This window comes from Amblyomma maculatum, chromosome 11 (genome assembly GCF_055883805.1).
Source record: "Amblyomma maculatum isolate TAMU_Amacu chromosome 11, ASM5588380v1, whole genome shotgun sequence".
NCBI lineage: Eukaryota > Metazoa > Arthropoda > Arachnida > Ixodida > Ixodidae > Amblyomma > Amblyomma maculatum.
In genome coordinates, this window is record NC_139354.1 from 47307477 (window position 1) to 47323691 (window position 16215).

Sequence of the window (16215 nt, forward strand, 5' to 3'; positions counted from 1 at the left end):
GAGTTCGCTGGGATATCGATCCTATTTTCAGAGGAGGACATCGACGTGGTCTGCGCACCAATTACCAAGCAGAGGACGATGTTGCGGGTATTCTGCGCTCTCTTCGTCAAGCGGTCAATCAGCTTGGTACGTAGCTGGAGTCTGCTGATCAGCAGCACGGTGCTACCTCTCACCATGCTGGCCCTATTTTGCTGGCTTACACCCCTGCCATCTGGACAAACTACCGACCCCCTGAAAGAGAGAAACGTGGAAGGAAGCAATGCCACCCTACATCTGCGCCTGGCTGACCACCACCCGGGATCCGTGATCGTGGTGGGTGAGTCGCCGGCCTCCAAGCTTAGCGAGGGACTCAGAGTGCTGGTGGAGTCCGAAGGTTCAAGCGTAAGAAGAACAGTCGACGTAGACAAGGAAATAGATGTCATCGCCAAAGAAGACTTCGCCAAATTTATCACCACCTACTTGATGGCAGCTCGTTTCGAAAATCATACGTAAGTGCATTCTCTACAAAATATATGTTTGGAAGAGATACTTACCATAAAACATTCCTTAGAGCTTACATGCTTTTTTTTTTTGCGAAAGTCTGTTGTTATTCAGAAACTCCGGGCCGAATTTGAACAGTGTCAGAATTTATTAAGCAAGACAATTTCTGCCCTAGAAGTTATACAAGCAGTATTTTAGAGCGATCGTAAGTTTTGTCGTTTCGGTAGTAATCACTCAATAGACAACACAATTCTGGAAACTAGACCTGCAGAGTCAAAAATAAATATAATAATATTACAAAAATCAAGTCGCATATTTTGAATGAGTCTGCCTATTTTCTCTCTGGTATTTTCTGTTTATTTCATTTAGATTGATGGTAGTGCCAGTTGTTCACCGGTCCGTCAGTTGTTAATTATTAGGTAATGAGCCTTGCAAAATTCAAAGCTTGCATAACATGACATGGATTGTTTATGTCCAAAGCCAACAAACCTTGTGATCTAAATTGTTCACTATATGGGCGATAAAAGGAAAGTTTTTTTTTTGAATCTTACAACAGCGGGTAAATTCGAAGGAAGATTTGAATCTTTTTATTATATACATAGCTGGTCTGAAATTGACGGATTTGAAGTTTAACATTTTTAGACATAGCATGCCTCATAATACAATGCAGCTCCAATCGAATTTTCAATATTAAAAGTTTTCCCAAAAATTGGACATCGCTGAGATTATTTGTTTGCATAAGGGGCTGTTTCGACAGCATTCGCAACATTTCTGAATTAAATAATTCTTCCTCTGGTTAGAAAAGAATGACACTTTGCGAAAAGGCAGCTAAATTGAAAGAAGAAAAGACAACAACGTAGATGCCGCCAGAAGCAGTTACCTGCTGAAATAAACCTGACTTTTTCCAGGATAACATTGCTGCCGAACCCAACAAGCAAGATCGCAATTCATATTCTGGTGAACCTCCTGCATACAGCCAGACTGCGGGAAGTGACGTCGCAGACAACAGCGTTCATCCGAGCCACCATCGTCTATCGGCAGGGGCCCGTACCCTATTACATACAAGAATCGTACTTACAAACAGGAGAGCCATCCAATGCTGAACCCGCATTGTGGTTGTACTGGATGTTTGCTCCGGCGCTGTTCTACTCGCTCGCCTTCGCCGCTTACGCGGCCTTCCCAGCGAGCGAGCGCCTGTGTGGAGCCCGTGATGCACAGCTCATGACCGGCATGTGGGGCGCGGAATTTGTGTTCGCCCACTTCATCTTCGACATGATGCACCACTCTGTCTTCTCAGCATTGTGGTGCTTGGTACACTTCGCCTTCTCCAATTACTCGCCGTCCATTGGCGGTAAGTCCGGATAATACAACAATCAATTTCACTTGGATTGCGATTGATACAGTGATGGCTGGAATACGAATGTGAAGAAGTTATAGGCAACAAACTTAATATTGCACTCGAGCTACGAATAACTTTTAGTAGAATAAATTATTCAAAGTGTACATAACACAGTACGCCACTGTTTCAGCAGCTTCGCATCCTACCGCTTTAAATGGCACATAAACTGAAGCTAGCTGAAATAATAAACACTATATTAAGATCAAACATCAGCTGCCCCTTAGTTTATTTAGATTTTATCTGGAGTTCATTTAGTTTATCTAATTTACCATCTTGTTATAATAGGTACGGCAGGAGACTCCTAGAATATAATGAAGCTATATGTGGAATGAAGGCCCGAATGAAGTGAAAGAAAAAATACCTTTTCGGCATCTTTAAAACTACCTAATTTCCATGTAGCTGTAGGTGTGATGTAGATTGGTCGGCGTTAGTTTAAAAGTTTTTTTTTTACAAGGTCTGCAAGTAATATTGTGATTTTTTTTGTATTTGGAGCCAACACTAGTTATAAATGCTATGGTTCCAACTGACTGTGGGTGTAATGGTTCTTAGAACAAAAACAGAAATATACAAATAGGCCGTTTAAATGAATTATCCCGAAGAATGCTGCCTCGCCCTTTGCAAGCCACTTATGGCGGTTTTATATTCATCCCTTGGTTGCATAGAGGAGCAGCACCGATTATGTGCCAGTTTTAAATTGCCAAAAATTATGGCGATGAACATTCTGCATACACTGAAAAGCTGGTTGCCGCAGCAGAAATCTGATTACTTACGTAGTCAATTTTGTGCTTTCGTTGTGACCTGCTACAATGCATTGCTTGCGAATTCGGAAAGCTCACCTCAGTCGGAAAAACTACAGAACATTTTCTGATGTTACGACAGAATTTCTGTGCGGTTTTTGACAGGAAACCTGCTGCGAGGACTGAACATTATGTAGTAACATTAAAAGTTTCTGTAGTTACAACGGAAAAGTGCTACAGAACTACAGACAACAGAGCTTTACAACAGAAAATTACAGAACTACAGAAAAGTACTACAGAAGTACAATACAATCTGATGATTACGACAGAACTACAGGATATTGTGTCGTATTTTTAACATAGTTCTGTAGTTTTTTCGACTGGGACTTGATTAACAGTAGAGGTAATTTTTTTGTCTGCAGGTGTAACACTCTTGCGATATTTCCAAACTTATACTATCACTAGAAATGCGATTTCTTTTTTTTTTCAAGTATTATGATTTTTTCTGTCGGTACTGAAACTAACAGTGTGTTATCAACATTACCGAGGAGAATATATCAATCGTCTTTCACCTGAGGTACTCCCAAATTATGGCTATAAACACCTTTCTCCTGGTTGTTTACGAAACGGTTAGGCGAAAAACATCGGACGACGCTAAAACTTATGCTCTCAGAATTGGACGTGATAGCTTTATTGGGCACCGTTTGCTGTCTTAAACCCCTATGCTTTGATGACGATGAATGGATTTACAATGCTTTGTATCGGATGGCAGTTAGCGCCATCTGTTGCAGCAGCGCCATAGAATTATTCGATGGAATTTTCCAGAGAGTGCCATATCACAGGTAAGGGAAGCGGCAATGCTCATTGCTACTGACTAAAGCATTACTTCCGTAAATAGTTTCTTTTTAATGAATCACTTACAAATTAGCTGACAGTCATAAGGCAATGCATTGATTAGGCCCGTACTTATTCGGAGAGAAGCATTGCGGTTTTTTGGCGGAGTGGTTGCGTGCTCGCCCCACAATGCGACAGAACCGTGTTCGACTACGCGGGTTTCGTTAAAAAAGGTAGTGCCCAAAACAGACGACGCGGAAAGAACAATGACGAACCCGAGAACATGTGTTCGCATTTCTGTCTTCCGTGTTGTCTGTTTTGCGCACTGTCCTTTTTGAAATAATGCGCCAACTAGCCCCGCCAATAAGCAGCCGTTGTATGGCGATGAGAACGCAGGAACAAACCAGCGGCGAGGCGAAGGGGGAGCTGGTGGTAACGTTATTATGAGGCTGACTTCATTCTAGGCCAATCTGACGGCGAGCAGGAGTGAGTGCGTGGAGCAGCTCTGCAGAGGCACAGATGAAACCGACGCATGCGCATTACCTACCTTGCGCTGATGAATGACCTCAAAGAATGGCAATAGGCTGATGCTCTAAAATATGTAACAGCAGAAAACTGTTTCCCTCTGTCTGAGTTTCAAAATGTACCCTTCAAGCGTAATGTACCTTAAGGAAATAGAGCTTGCCGGCATTTTCTTCAGCAAACTCTCCACAACCGAAGTGTGCGGTTCGCACTTAAGAATATGTGCGCCTGGATATCGCAGGTGACATATGTCAAATGACTGGTTTTAATGCATTCTGGAGGCCTCCACTGCAACGCCTTTCCTTTCATGGACTGAGACGCGGACGGTAAACCCCACTAACCAAAACAAACCAAATCAGACTTTAATACAACACCGAACGGCTTCAAACACATTCTTTGTTGCGGGGATAGGGGCATAATTCGGAACCGCGCACAAAAAACTTGATCCGGGCGGTGCGCGGTTTTCTCATGTTCGCTGTGGGAATCATATTTCTTTTTCTTTTTCATCTGAACGACAGTAGAAAATCAGCTAAACTAATAAATGGCATACTTAAGCAATCTGATGAAGGATATTGGAGATTTACCGTTTATTACTCCTTACTGCTTATAGACTAACTGTGCTCTTAGCAGCACCCAACGCTGTATGCATTCAGCCAGCTGTACATTACGTAAGCTATTTATTGTAGTTTTTGAAAGTGAATAATTTGAGTGCGAATATACTCCTGTACGTTCTTGCTTATTGCTGATCTGTTCTTTCTATAATATTATATGCTAGCCATGTCGATGCGCGGCAAGCCACAATTGTCTTTTCTCCCCAGTCTCTTAATATTATTTGTGCGCTAGTTTGATGAATTGTCTTGGTGGGACACCATCCACGCTACACCTCAGAAGGTGATCCTTGTAACGACCAGTTTGGTAATGAAAAGTCACTACTACGAATGTGCCAAGCTGCAGAAAATAGATTCCAAATATAGCTTGGCGTAGAGGCGGGGTGAGATATATTAACATGTCAAAGAGTATGCCGTTCTAATGCAATGCATAATGTATATCATAGGCCATCGCATTTCTTTACACAGCGTTTGCCGAAATCGTCTGGCGCCTGAAAATTTCGCCTAAGGCCTGATACAATTTTTTACCTCCGTTCATCGCGCATTCTTGCGCCTTGCTTAAAATGTGCCGTCCGCAAGGATCTCCTTTCAAGACAAAATCGGCCTACCGTTTTATTTCTCCTCAAGCTGATTGAGTAATTATTGCTGTCTTTTCCAGGGCACTACTTTTTCGTGTTCCTTTGTTCCGGACCTGCCGTAATTGGAGCAGCCTACCTAATCGCAGAGAAGGCGGCTTCGCTCACTGCAGCAATACATTTTACAGTGACAATAATGTACTTTCTTGGTAAGACACCGGATGCTGCTTAGGAAACATCTTCAGAAACATAATGGGCTCTGGAATTTCAATTTATATATGCTAACGCCTCTAAAGCCCTCTACTGCGAGCTCTAGTAAGTTAAAATCGGGTTTGTCACAAACGGTTAATACTGAAGTTAAAAAGTATACTACAAAATCAGCAAATTTTGAGCTGGCTTGATTCGTATATATCTGAACGAAAACAGTATGTCTATGTAGGAAACTCGAATTCCTCCCCTGCCCCTGTATTATCCGGAGTACCGCCAGGCGCTGTCATTGGCCCTTTTCTTTTTTTGATGTATATAAATGATCTTTGAATTCTGTACAATGCCGGTTCTTTGCTGATGACTGCGTTGTGTATCAGAACATTGAATCTGGGCACGATCAGGCTGTCCTGTGTGATTATCTTTCGGCAATTAGGCACTGATGCAACGCCTGGCGTATCAGCCTGAATGCCTAAAAATGTGCTCATATCATGATAACAAGAAAGAAAAATCCGCTATTACTTACCTACAAAATTAATAATGTGGATGTCAGGCAGGTTGACAGTTTTAAATACCTGGGTATTATAATTGACTCAAAGTTAGCGTGGAACGCACATGTCGATTATGTTGTTTCGGCGTCACTGAAAAAGCTTTGGCTATTAAAACACTGTATGAAGCACTGCACCAGTGCAACAAAACTTGCAGCCTTCACATTGCTCGTTAGGCCATTACTCGAATACGCAGACACTGTGTGGGGCCCACACACCAAGAAAAACTTAAATCAAATTGAAGAGGTGCAAAATAGAAGGACTAAGATTTATCTACAACGCTTACAATTGAGGTGTCTCTGTCACGGACCTCAGAATGCGAGCTAGACTCCCAACGCTAGAAATGCGCCGTATGCTACACTGCATACAAATGATGTACCATATTATTAGGAATCATGTAAGAATTAATTTTAACACTTACATGAAATGTAATGAATGCAGAAAAACGAGGGAAAGCACAGTAAGACAATTGTAATGCCGCAAGTTACTTACCGCTTTTCTCTTTCCCAGAACTATTGCCGAGTGGAACGCCTTACTTTACGAAGTAGTTGATGCGTCATCCGTTGAATCTTTTGTAAAGGCCGTGACACCTTATCTGTGATAGCACATATTTCCTTCCCAGTCGGAAAAAACTGCAGAAAATGTTCTGATGTTACGACAGAATTTCTGTGCGGGTTTTGACGGGAAACCTGTTGTGACTACAGAACATTCTGTAGTAACATCAGAAATGACTGTAGTTACAACAGAAAAGTACTACAGAACTGCAGACAAAAGAAATATACTACAGAAAAACTACAGAACTACAGAAAAGTACTACAGAACTACAGGAAAATCTGATGGTTACGACAGAACTACAGGATATTTTGTCGTATTTTTGGCACAGTTCTGTAGTTTTTTTCGACTGGGTTGTAACGGTGGTGCTTCATTTATTTCTTGCCGTCTGGGTGCCTTTAAAACTTTGTATTTCTTTTCTGTGCATTTTGTATGTCAGCCGTATGTCTATCGGTGCCTTTCGAACTATGGATTTTATTCTACGCATTTAGTATGTCAACCGCATGCTCTGTTTTTCTGCCGGTGAAATGGAACTCGGCACGGTTTCAAGAACATTGTAACCACTCCTGCTTTGAGCCAGGTGGTAGCCAAGAGCCAGGTGGTAGCATTTAATAAATAAAGTAAATATGAATAGTCAGAGAGTGGAGTTTATCGTCTAAACTGTGAGCGTCATAAATGAGCCTCTTCAGCACGTATTTGCCTTGTGGTCTTATCGGAGTGGAATCAAAATAGTTTCAGTAACAGCTCACACACATCTCCAATTGCCCTCGGAGCAAGCAGCAGCACTGCGGGCGAACGGATACATTAAGCAAAAACCTGTACAGTACTGTTTTATGCTGCTGTCTAGGCTGCATTGAACAGCACGTATTGTTCATACAAAGGGCACGGAGAAAGCTCTAGTGAGCATACACTCGACGCTTGCACTATCCCTATCCTTAGATAATTTCCGATACGCATCGTCGCAGCTGGTTTTCTGTCATACTAGTGATGCGTTTCAGTTTTCTTAGAGCCAACACCGGTACTCAACTAAACCTAAACCTTTTGTTACCGTTGGTTGCAGTATATGCATGGATTCTGTACGATTTCATTTCTTTTTTTCCATATTCCCGCACTTTTCTTGTCTGATAAGTTAAGCTGTCTGTTAGCCTCTCAGCGCCAAATCCTTCGCTCACGTTTCATAGCTAACTACGCGCAAACTATAGCTCTGCTAATTCCGATTAGGAAATACAGCAACGGTTATTACGATAATAAAAAAAACTTTGTTTACGTGTTAAACGTTAAAGCGCGTAATATCAAAATACTGAGACTCTGTAGTTCTGACAATCAAAGCTATATCTCAGATATCATTTTATCTTATGCCCCTGGACATTGAATAATCTTCGCTAGCACAGAGAATAATTTCATTTCCCAGGGACTGAAGAAGTGAGATAGAGTCCCGTGTAAGAGTTTGCGTCTGATAACCTCTATGGAAACATCAGTGAGGCAAAGACGTGATGGTATATTTACTTTCCTTGCTAAAGTAAACAAATATTTTTTTATAAAAAAGTAGTAGTTCACGTATGACAAAGAAACCCTGGGAAAAATGTAACATGAAAGTGCACTACTCTCTTCAGACGTCTTAATCTCATACTACTCCTTGAAAATATAACCATTTATACCCGCTAAAATTTCTCTTCAAGAACCCGCATAAGGCGTGCCCCAAAGTGCGAAGTTTGCGCAGCTTGTGCATTATATAGAGCCCTTCCTTGTAGGGGTGGAACAAGCGGAGCCGACTTGATTTTACATTTCGGCGTCAACTAAGGGCACGTGTTTTAAAGGTGGAAACAGAGCAGGTACGTAGGAAGCAACACGAATGCGTTGAGTTGCTTTTTGGAGGTACTGCTAACTACTGCTGTTTGGTTTTGTGGCAGTGACTATATCCCGCCGATATGCTGCGGGTACATAATTACCTTCATTCAACTCTTGCAGAAGTTCAAAAACACGTTTAAGTATCCTAGTTACAATAGTAACTAGACTACCTAAACGTGGCGTACGCTTTTTTTGGTGCGACGCAATTTTTGCCTTCCATGGTCTGTTTTTTCTTGAATTCAAGTCTTTGCATTAAACTAACTCCCTGCTATCTCGTCACGCGTGAAAAGATTATTTGTAATTTGTTTCCGTGCGACATTATTCTTCGGCATATTTATGAAATTTCCTTAGCCGCGAGCGATGACGTAGGGTGTAGGACGCTCGACAGCTTCATCCTAGGACGCTTGATCACGTCCTTGCCATCACGGCCGCTTTTTTGGTTTGGTTTGGTAAAACTTTATTTCCCACAGTAGGGGTCCTGAATGACACTCGGCTAGGCGCCAGGTGTAGAAGGCAGCTCCCACGTCGGCACAGAGAGCCCGAAGCTCTCTGCCGCCGCGCTGGCCTCCTCGACAGCCCGAAGCTGATCATGTAGTGAAGCACTTTTCAACACTTTGTCCCAACGTTCCTTGTTCTTGGCGTAGGCGCCGCTCGATGCACAACCACACAGCATATGGTTTACGTCTACACGGTCACTGCAGCGTTCACACACATGTTGTCCGTTGTAGTCTGGGTCGATGTGCTTCAAGCGCCAGGGGTTGGGGTATGAGTTCGTTTGGAGCAAGCGTAACGTGACTGATTGGCTGCGGGTTAATTTCTTATCCGGGAGGGGAAATACTCGTCTGCCTAGATATAAGTGCTTAGTGAGCTCGTTGTACGTGAATAATTGATCTCTGTACTCGGCCGCTTTTCAATGAAGGTGAAATGCAAGGCGCCCGTGAGCTGTCCGATGTCAATGCAGGTTGAAGAACTCCAGGTGGTCTGAACTTTTTAGCCCTCCACCGCGGCGTCTTTCATAACCTGAGCCATTTTAGGTGGCTAAACCCCAGAAATTTAGTCAAACCGATCGCGACGGCTGCGTTTCGATGGAGGCGAAACGATGAGGGGTCCATGTGCTGTGCGATGTCAGCGCACGTTAAAGATCCCCAGGGGGTCGAAATTACTCCGTTGCCCTCCACTACGGCTTCTTTTTCTCTCTTTCCACTTTCACTACAACCTTTCTCCTCCCCTTGCGGTGCGGCTCAGGGGTCCACAGAAACAAGTCTTGCAGTTATTGAAACAATGGTGCAATAACTGGCAGATGTCAATCAACACAAAGAAATCCGTAGCATTAGCAGTAACCAGGAAAAAACAGCCTTCTAATTTCGTGTATAAAATGAATGACATTCCACGTACCTTTGTTAACAAACACAAATTTTTAGGTGTCACACTGACTTCAGATCTTAGATGGAACGAACACATTAGTAACATCACTGCTACAGCATTGCGCAAGTTATTTGTTCTTAGAAGATGTATCCGCCTAGCCCCTGCACAAACTAAACTTTTAGCTTATAAGACTTTTATTAGACCAGCACTATAATATGCTAACACCGTTTGGTTTCCCCAGTCTCTTACTAACATTTCGAGGCTTGAAAGAATACAGCGTAAAGCACTAAGATTCATTCATAACAAATACAAGCGAACAGATTCATCAACCGAACTAGCTTTAATATCCGGGCTCGAAACGCTATCAGCAAGAGCAAAGTTGGCGCGATTAAAATTTTTATATCAACTACTACATAGCGCCTTTAACATCGACTTATCACAGTATGTTTCATTATCACATAAGCGAGAGTTAAGAAACCATCACGCGTTCACGCTAACCGAATTTTCATGTCCCAGTGATGCATTTAAACATTCTTTCTTCCCGTTGGCAACAAGCGAATGGAATTGCCTGCACTCATCTATTACTAACGCTGACTCATTTTCAAGTTTTTGTTCCAAACTACAGGCCACGGTGTGATCTGACATTATTCGGTTACAAATTTCGCTTTCTTTTTTCGTTCGCTTGTTCGACAGCCTGTTATCCCATTGTTTCGTTTTTGAACTTGTATGTGTTCTTTATTTGTGAGCTGTTTGTGCGAATTCGATAACACATTTTCAGTTTTTGTGCTTTAAGAATTGTCTAATACTGTATCTTTGTAGAGCTGCTTTATTTCTGGTCATCATCATTTTGTCGATATTATGAATGTAATGCCCACCTGCTATGGTCTCAACTAGAGACTGGCAGTATTGCAAATAAATAAATACTGTGCATTTCCCTTTCTGTGAACTAATTATTATTTATAAAATGATCTCATCCTATGTTAAGCTTCTGCTCAAAATGGCAAGCAAAACATTTAGCAGTGGTAAACTAAAGGGGCAAGATTATTTAATATACAACTTTGAAACGGTTTGCTTTAAATTCTGTTCGTTCTCAAATCGCAAAAATGTATTAATATAAGCGTAATGAAATCCCAAATTCTCTTAGGCCTAAACTGTCTAAAGGATGATATATAGTAACGCGTTTTTGCCATACCCCCCTTCTGCATATATAATGTGAGCACCCTACGTCCATCCAACGCAATTGTGAACGAGGATTCAGACGGCTTTTGCGCTCAAAGTTTGAACGATGCGAAGCAGGGAAGGCACGGGATGAGCGGGTGGGACTGAAGTAATGCATAGTTGTGCAACATGTCGTAAGGATATTGATATAATATATCATTTAGAACAAGATGATTTTGTTATGAACATTGGTTTCTGCTGGGATATCATAGATACAACTCTGCAACCTACCCACCCTTCCTTGCATGATTCTTCTCATTGCATGAGCCCGCTCCTTGAGCGAGCGTTTGGTTGTTTTATTGCCCAGGTGTGTCATCGGCGCTAGCAAAGGGGTTCGTTGCGATGATCGGATTCAGATACGCTGACACCATCTTCCTGCTTTTCCCACCCTACGCACTCCTCTCCTCCTTGGTGAAGACCTCTGTCGCCGGAAACAGCGAGATGACCTGCAGCGAGGACTTGCGGAAGCTGAAGAATGCCACTACTGCACTCGCAAATTACATTTCAAGAAGAGGGTCTCTGCTCCACGGTCTGTCAGGTGCCTAACGTAACCTAACCTAACACGGCTCGAAGTTATCAATTGAAGCTATCGGGAATCTGGAATGAAGGGCTCTTATTTTTACAGCAGCGTCTCTTCTAGTTTAAGAACCGCAGAAGGAACTACCTTACGGATGTTTCACTAGTGCACATTTTTTTTTAGTGAAGAGATGTAAAACAGGAGTTGTTTACTTAGTAGAGCCGGAATTTTAAGATTGCCACTGAGAATGCATCATATCGCCCCAAGGCATGTGCTCCAATACACATCTTCTGAGCCATATTACTCTATTATATACCCCTGTTTTCTTTCACAACAATACCCCTCGGTATTACTGGCCTTTCGAAAACTGCTCCTTCTTTTTAATGAATGCGTCAGAGCGAGAGAAAGACTTATTGCAAAGAACGAAACCACACCTTTTCAGCTCAAAGCAAACCGAAAGGGTAAATTCAAGACAAATGTAGCATTACAACTGCAGAATAAATAAATGTTCTGGCGCCCTGCCATTTTATGGAAAAAAAAATATGCTAAAGTATTGAGAGGCATAAATTTCGGGGTAACTCGAATAAATGTATCAATGTGGAGGAACATTACTTATTTTGGACAGTCGGAAAGGTCTCTTGTGTACAGGTCATTCACAACTGTGCGCTATTTTAAGATCTATTTAGAAACCATTCTCAGCACCAGCTAATAGACTCAATAAACCAAAGGAGTCTAGCATTAGTGGTTAGAAACACTTTCCTGGAGAAGCCCAGCTAGGTTGCACGCAAATAAATTTCTCCGCGGAGTGAACGTATTCTGACTACAACTAGATATTCACCATATTTTGTGGGCTTCCTAGAAAACCAAGGCTTGTCTCTTAAGGGACACACAAAGTGGATGAATTTGTAGGGAGCCCTGTCTAGCTCCGACCCCGCGGCACACAAAGCCTTGGTTGCGAGACCTAGAGGCGAGGCATCAGTTAGACAAGATCCGTGATGGTGACCCGATCCATCCTGTTCCTAACCTCTCAACCATTTGTTTTAAATGAATGTTTTTACTGCTACTAAGTACCGCCAGATTACTACGATCAGTTAGAAGATGCAACGGAGTGGCTGTGCTTCTGAGTGGCACCGCAACGTTGTGTCCAATTATCCTTAGCCATCTTATCACGGGCAGCGCTCATACAATCTCTTTCAGTATCACGCATCCTGTGCTGGTTTCATGTTACGCTGTGCGCGTGGGCAAATGAGGCCTTTTCATTCAAATTTTCATTCTAAGACGACCTTCAAATATTTGTCATGCGACATGGTATTTTCAAACGTACGAAAAAAATTGTTTCGTTAGAAGTTTATCGAACGATGAAATCTCAGACTACTATATTCTTTAAATAGGGATTATATACTCCTGCAGTCCTCTTGTATTCAGCAGACGTTTCAAGGCAGACAGATTCATACTACGAATGAACAAATAATAATTTTGAAAACAGAACACTACGTCTTGCCCCGTTTTCAGATCTCTCATTATCCATATTAGTATTGAACTTCCAGATTGAAGGAAAACAAGTGTGTATGGGGTGGGAGCAATGATGGCATAAATAGATCACGCATCATTTTTTTTTCTTACCACAGGCAAGTCGGATAAGCCATCGAGCATCCCTCATTACTGCCAACTCGCCCCGCTGCTCTCCCTTGAAAAAGACGGCATCGGCTACGAGATCCTAGCTTTGCTGCTTATGGGCATCGTGTTTCTCGGACTGATGACATTCCTCACGTCTGGCTACCTGCCACCAGCGGATGCGTACTCGGGAAAAGAGGTGCTATCGGATGAAGACGTGGAAGCGGAGAAGAAACTGATCGACTCCTTTCGAAGCAAGCAGGACTTCAGCAGTTGTTCAATGCTTGCTTGGAACCTGCACAAGCGCTACGGTGATATCCGCCCAGTGAGAGGTGTGTACTTAGGGCTCAGACCTTCCGAGTGCTTCGGCCTGCTGGGAGTGAACGGAGCTGGAAAGACGACCACTTTCCAGATGCTCTCCGGCCTCGAGAGCGTGACCTTCGGGGATGCCATGACAGAAATAGCGACTCTGAGCCAGAACGTTCGAAAGGTGAGAAGATTTAGGTTAGATTGTTATGTTTCTGTGAAGCCTTGTCTGTCATCACATCTTTACATCTTCCCTGCGGAAGCCTGACACAGAGAGAACAAAATTATGATGGCCGAGAGGACAGGGTAGATAACATTTTCATTTGCGCACGTACTTATTCGCCGGATGCACTATTTTGCAACAATGAAATATTTCTGTAGTTTACATTCTTGGTGCTTTTGGTGTTTGAACTCTTCGCTGCAACAATATCTTGTCACACTCAGACATGACAAGTGTGAGTTTGACAGGTCATTATTTTTAATCGTCCTGTTAATGGACACCTGTCGCGCTATAGAGACTTTATTAAGGCCAAGAACTGTTAAATTTAGAGCTCTTCTCAAGCTTCCCAGTGAGTAGCTGTTGAATTTTTATAGACTTTCTCCCCAGTATTGTTGCTATAAGACTGCGGCTACTTATGGTGGCCCTGCAGCCTATTGCAGGGAACATCACTTGGGCGCCTTAAGATGGGCGCACTATGAGCGCCCATATGCAGATATGCATGTAAACGTAATGGGTTTAGCCCCTTGTGCACGTTTACTTCCATAATGAATGACTACAATTCAAAGACCATGAAGTAACGCCCACCTCAGCCGTCCAAGAGCCTCCACTCAGCAAGTGACCACTGAGAAATCACACTGAACCCTTTACGGACTGCTCCGTGGAACATAATGTAAAATGCATCGAGATATTTCGTGTTTTAAGAAGCAGAAACATCTTCGCGCTGGAACACATTTTGCGATCTAAAACTGTGGTTTAACATCTTAACCTTAGGTTTTTTCAGTTTGTTTTTAACCGGTGTTTTTGACGCATGAGAGGGTGTGAATGGGAGCACGGTGGCAGTTTTGCTAACGAAATGCGGTATAGAATTTGTGTCACTTCGGCAGTAAAAACGGTTTAAATAGCGCCGTACTACTAATTGGGATGCGGATTCTTTATTTATATTTGTAGAAGAATGGGAAGATAACTTTGGCAGCTCTGTGTTTTGTTCCAATAGTCGATCGGATGCAGTGTCACCTGGCCTAGGGACGACTAGCCAAATATGAGGTAGCTGTCATCTCCTGCTCAATATTTAGGGTGTGCGCAGGATGACGAAATGTGTCCACCACTCGAACTCTACTCAACAGGGCTTCCGAAAACTGCAGCAAAAATATTCTGCCGATAGCGCGGAAGCACGCCAAATCGCAACGCCTGAACGAAGGTACGGGCGTTGCAATAAAAAAATTAGAAGTTCTGACTGCGCTTACTTTTTTTTGCCCACGGGGATAAAATATATTTCTGCACACAAATATAAATAGTAAAACATGAAATCTATAAGTGTATAATTATAAAGTGTATATAAGTTGTTGGATGACATTGCATTTCATCTTAGAATAAATTTAAATAAAACAATAATTGTGTTCTACTTGCCGAAAGGAAAACGCATCTCAGAGCCATTTAATGTTCGCCTAGGCACAAATATGTTGGAAATAGTTGATTCTGCAATGATCCTTAGTTTTTTGTTTTCAATGCACTTAACATAGAATATGCATATAAAACATCTTTTTTTCAAAACTAGCCACTGCAGCAGGTGTCTTATTTCTAATAAAACGCACACTTTACTGAGACCTTAGTCCTGCTGTACATTTACTTAATGTTGTCTTTATTTTATTATGGTAACCGCGTTAGGGGCACAACTTTGTCACATATGTATCTCATCTGCACTTACTACAGAAAAAAGCCTTGCGATATATACCAAATATTCATTGCCATTATCATTCAATTATCTCGTGCGCAGTGACATTGATCTCGTGTTCAGAGTGTACGTACAGGTTGCGGGTATGCTTCAACTCCTCTGTTAAAACCAGCGATATCATTGTAGCAGAGATCGCGAAGCTCGAAAAGAACGAATCTTATCTCCACACTCGTCATCGTAAAACGTGGATTGTGTCCATGCCGCGAACAAACTGCAGTAAGGAATCATTAATGTGCCCGCTCATCTCTTTGTTAAACCGCTTAGAGCAAGAGTCTTTCGATTCTTTTTGCAATACAAATTCTAATATTAAGATATTTTTTCCTTTTTCTCTTTGTTTCTTTTCTGACCTGTGAATCTCTAGTGGCACTACCGTATTTGTGCGTATGCCAATTTGTAAGGGTGCGGGACCCGCGTCAAGCCATTGTCCCGGCTTTTTGATTTGTCTCCTGCTCTGAAAAAGGACATGAAGAATTGAATTGAATTGAATATACGAGGAACAGGGCAATAGTTTGTCTTTACAATCCCGATGATGTCAAAAAAACTCCCTCTTCCGCCACCCTCTTGAGAATACCAGATCCCCGAGCGGCAAAAGACAAAGAAACAAAATGGCTTCCAGCGGGGCGATGAGGAGAAAGATTGGGGTTTAATCTACCTGTTCTTACTTTATATAGAATTCAGAGTTATTTTTGTCTCAAGGTTTCGTGGAACAGTTTTCCTGAGAGATGCATGTAAATAATACGCACATAACTCAGGAAGCAGTAACTTTTGAATGAAGCTAAAATATTGTTCTAAGTTGAATATTAGTCCATGTGGAGCATTTTGTTCATTTAGGAATTCCTTGTTTAATAGTTTCCTACATCAGTAGTCCAGAATTTCCACATTTTATCTTGATATTGAAATTTTATTTTTGGGAACAATGTCTGTCTTACGTACCAA

The 16215-nt window shown here is 42.2% G+C and overlaps 1 protein-coding gene across 1 annotated transcript in view; it reads left to right on the forward strand.

Annotated features, from left to right (window-relative positions):
* LOC146173754 (phospholipid-transporting ATPase ABCA3-like) overlaps positions 1-16215 on the forward strand; it is a 106367-nt gene that overhangs the window by 70581 nt on the left and 19571 nt on the right. Inside the window, exons 16-19 of the mRNA XM_084585259.1 lie at positions 32-488; positions 1389-1831; positions 11198-11428; positions 13036-13511. Coding sequence (XP_084441385.1) covers positions 32-488; positions 1389-1831; positions 11198-11428; positions 13036-13511 — 1607 coding nt within the window. The remainder of the gene's footprint in view (positions 1-31; positions 489-1388; positions 1832-11197; positions 11429-13035; positions 13512-16215) is intronic.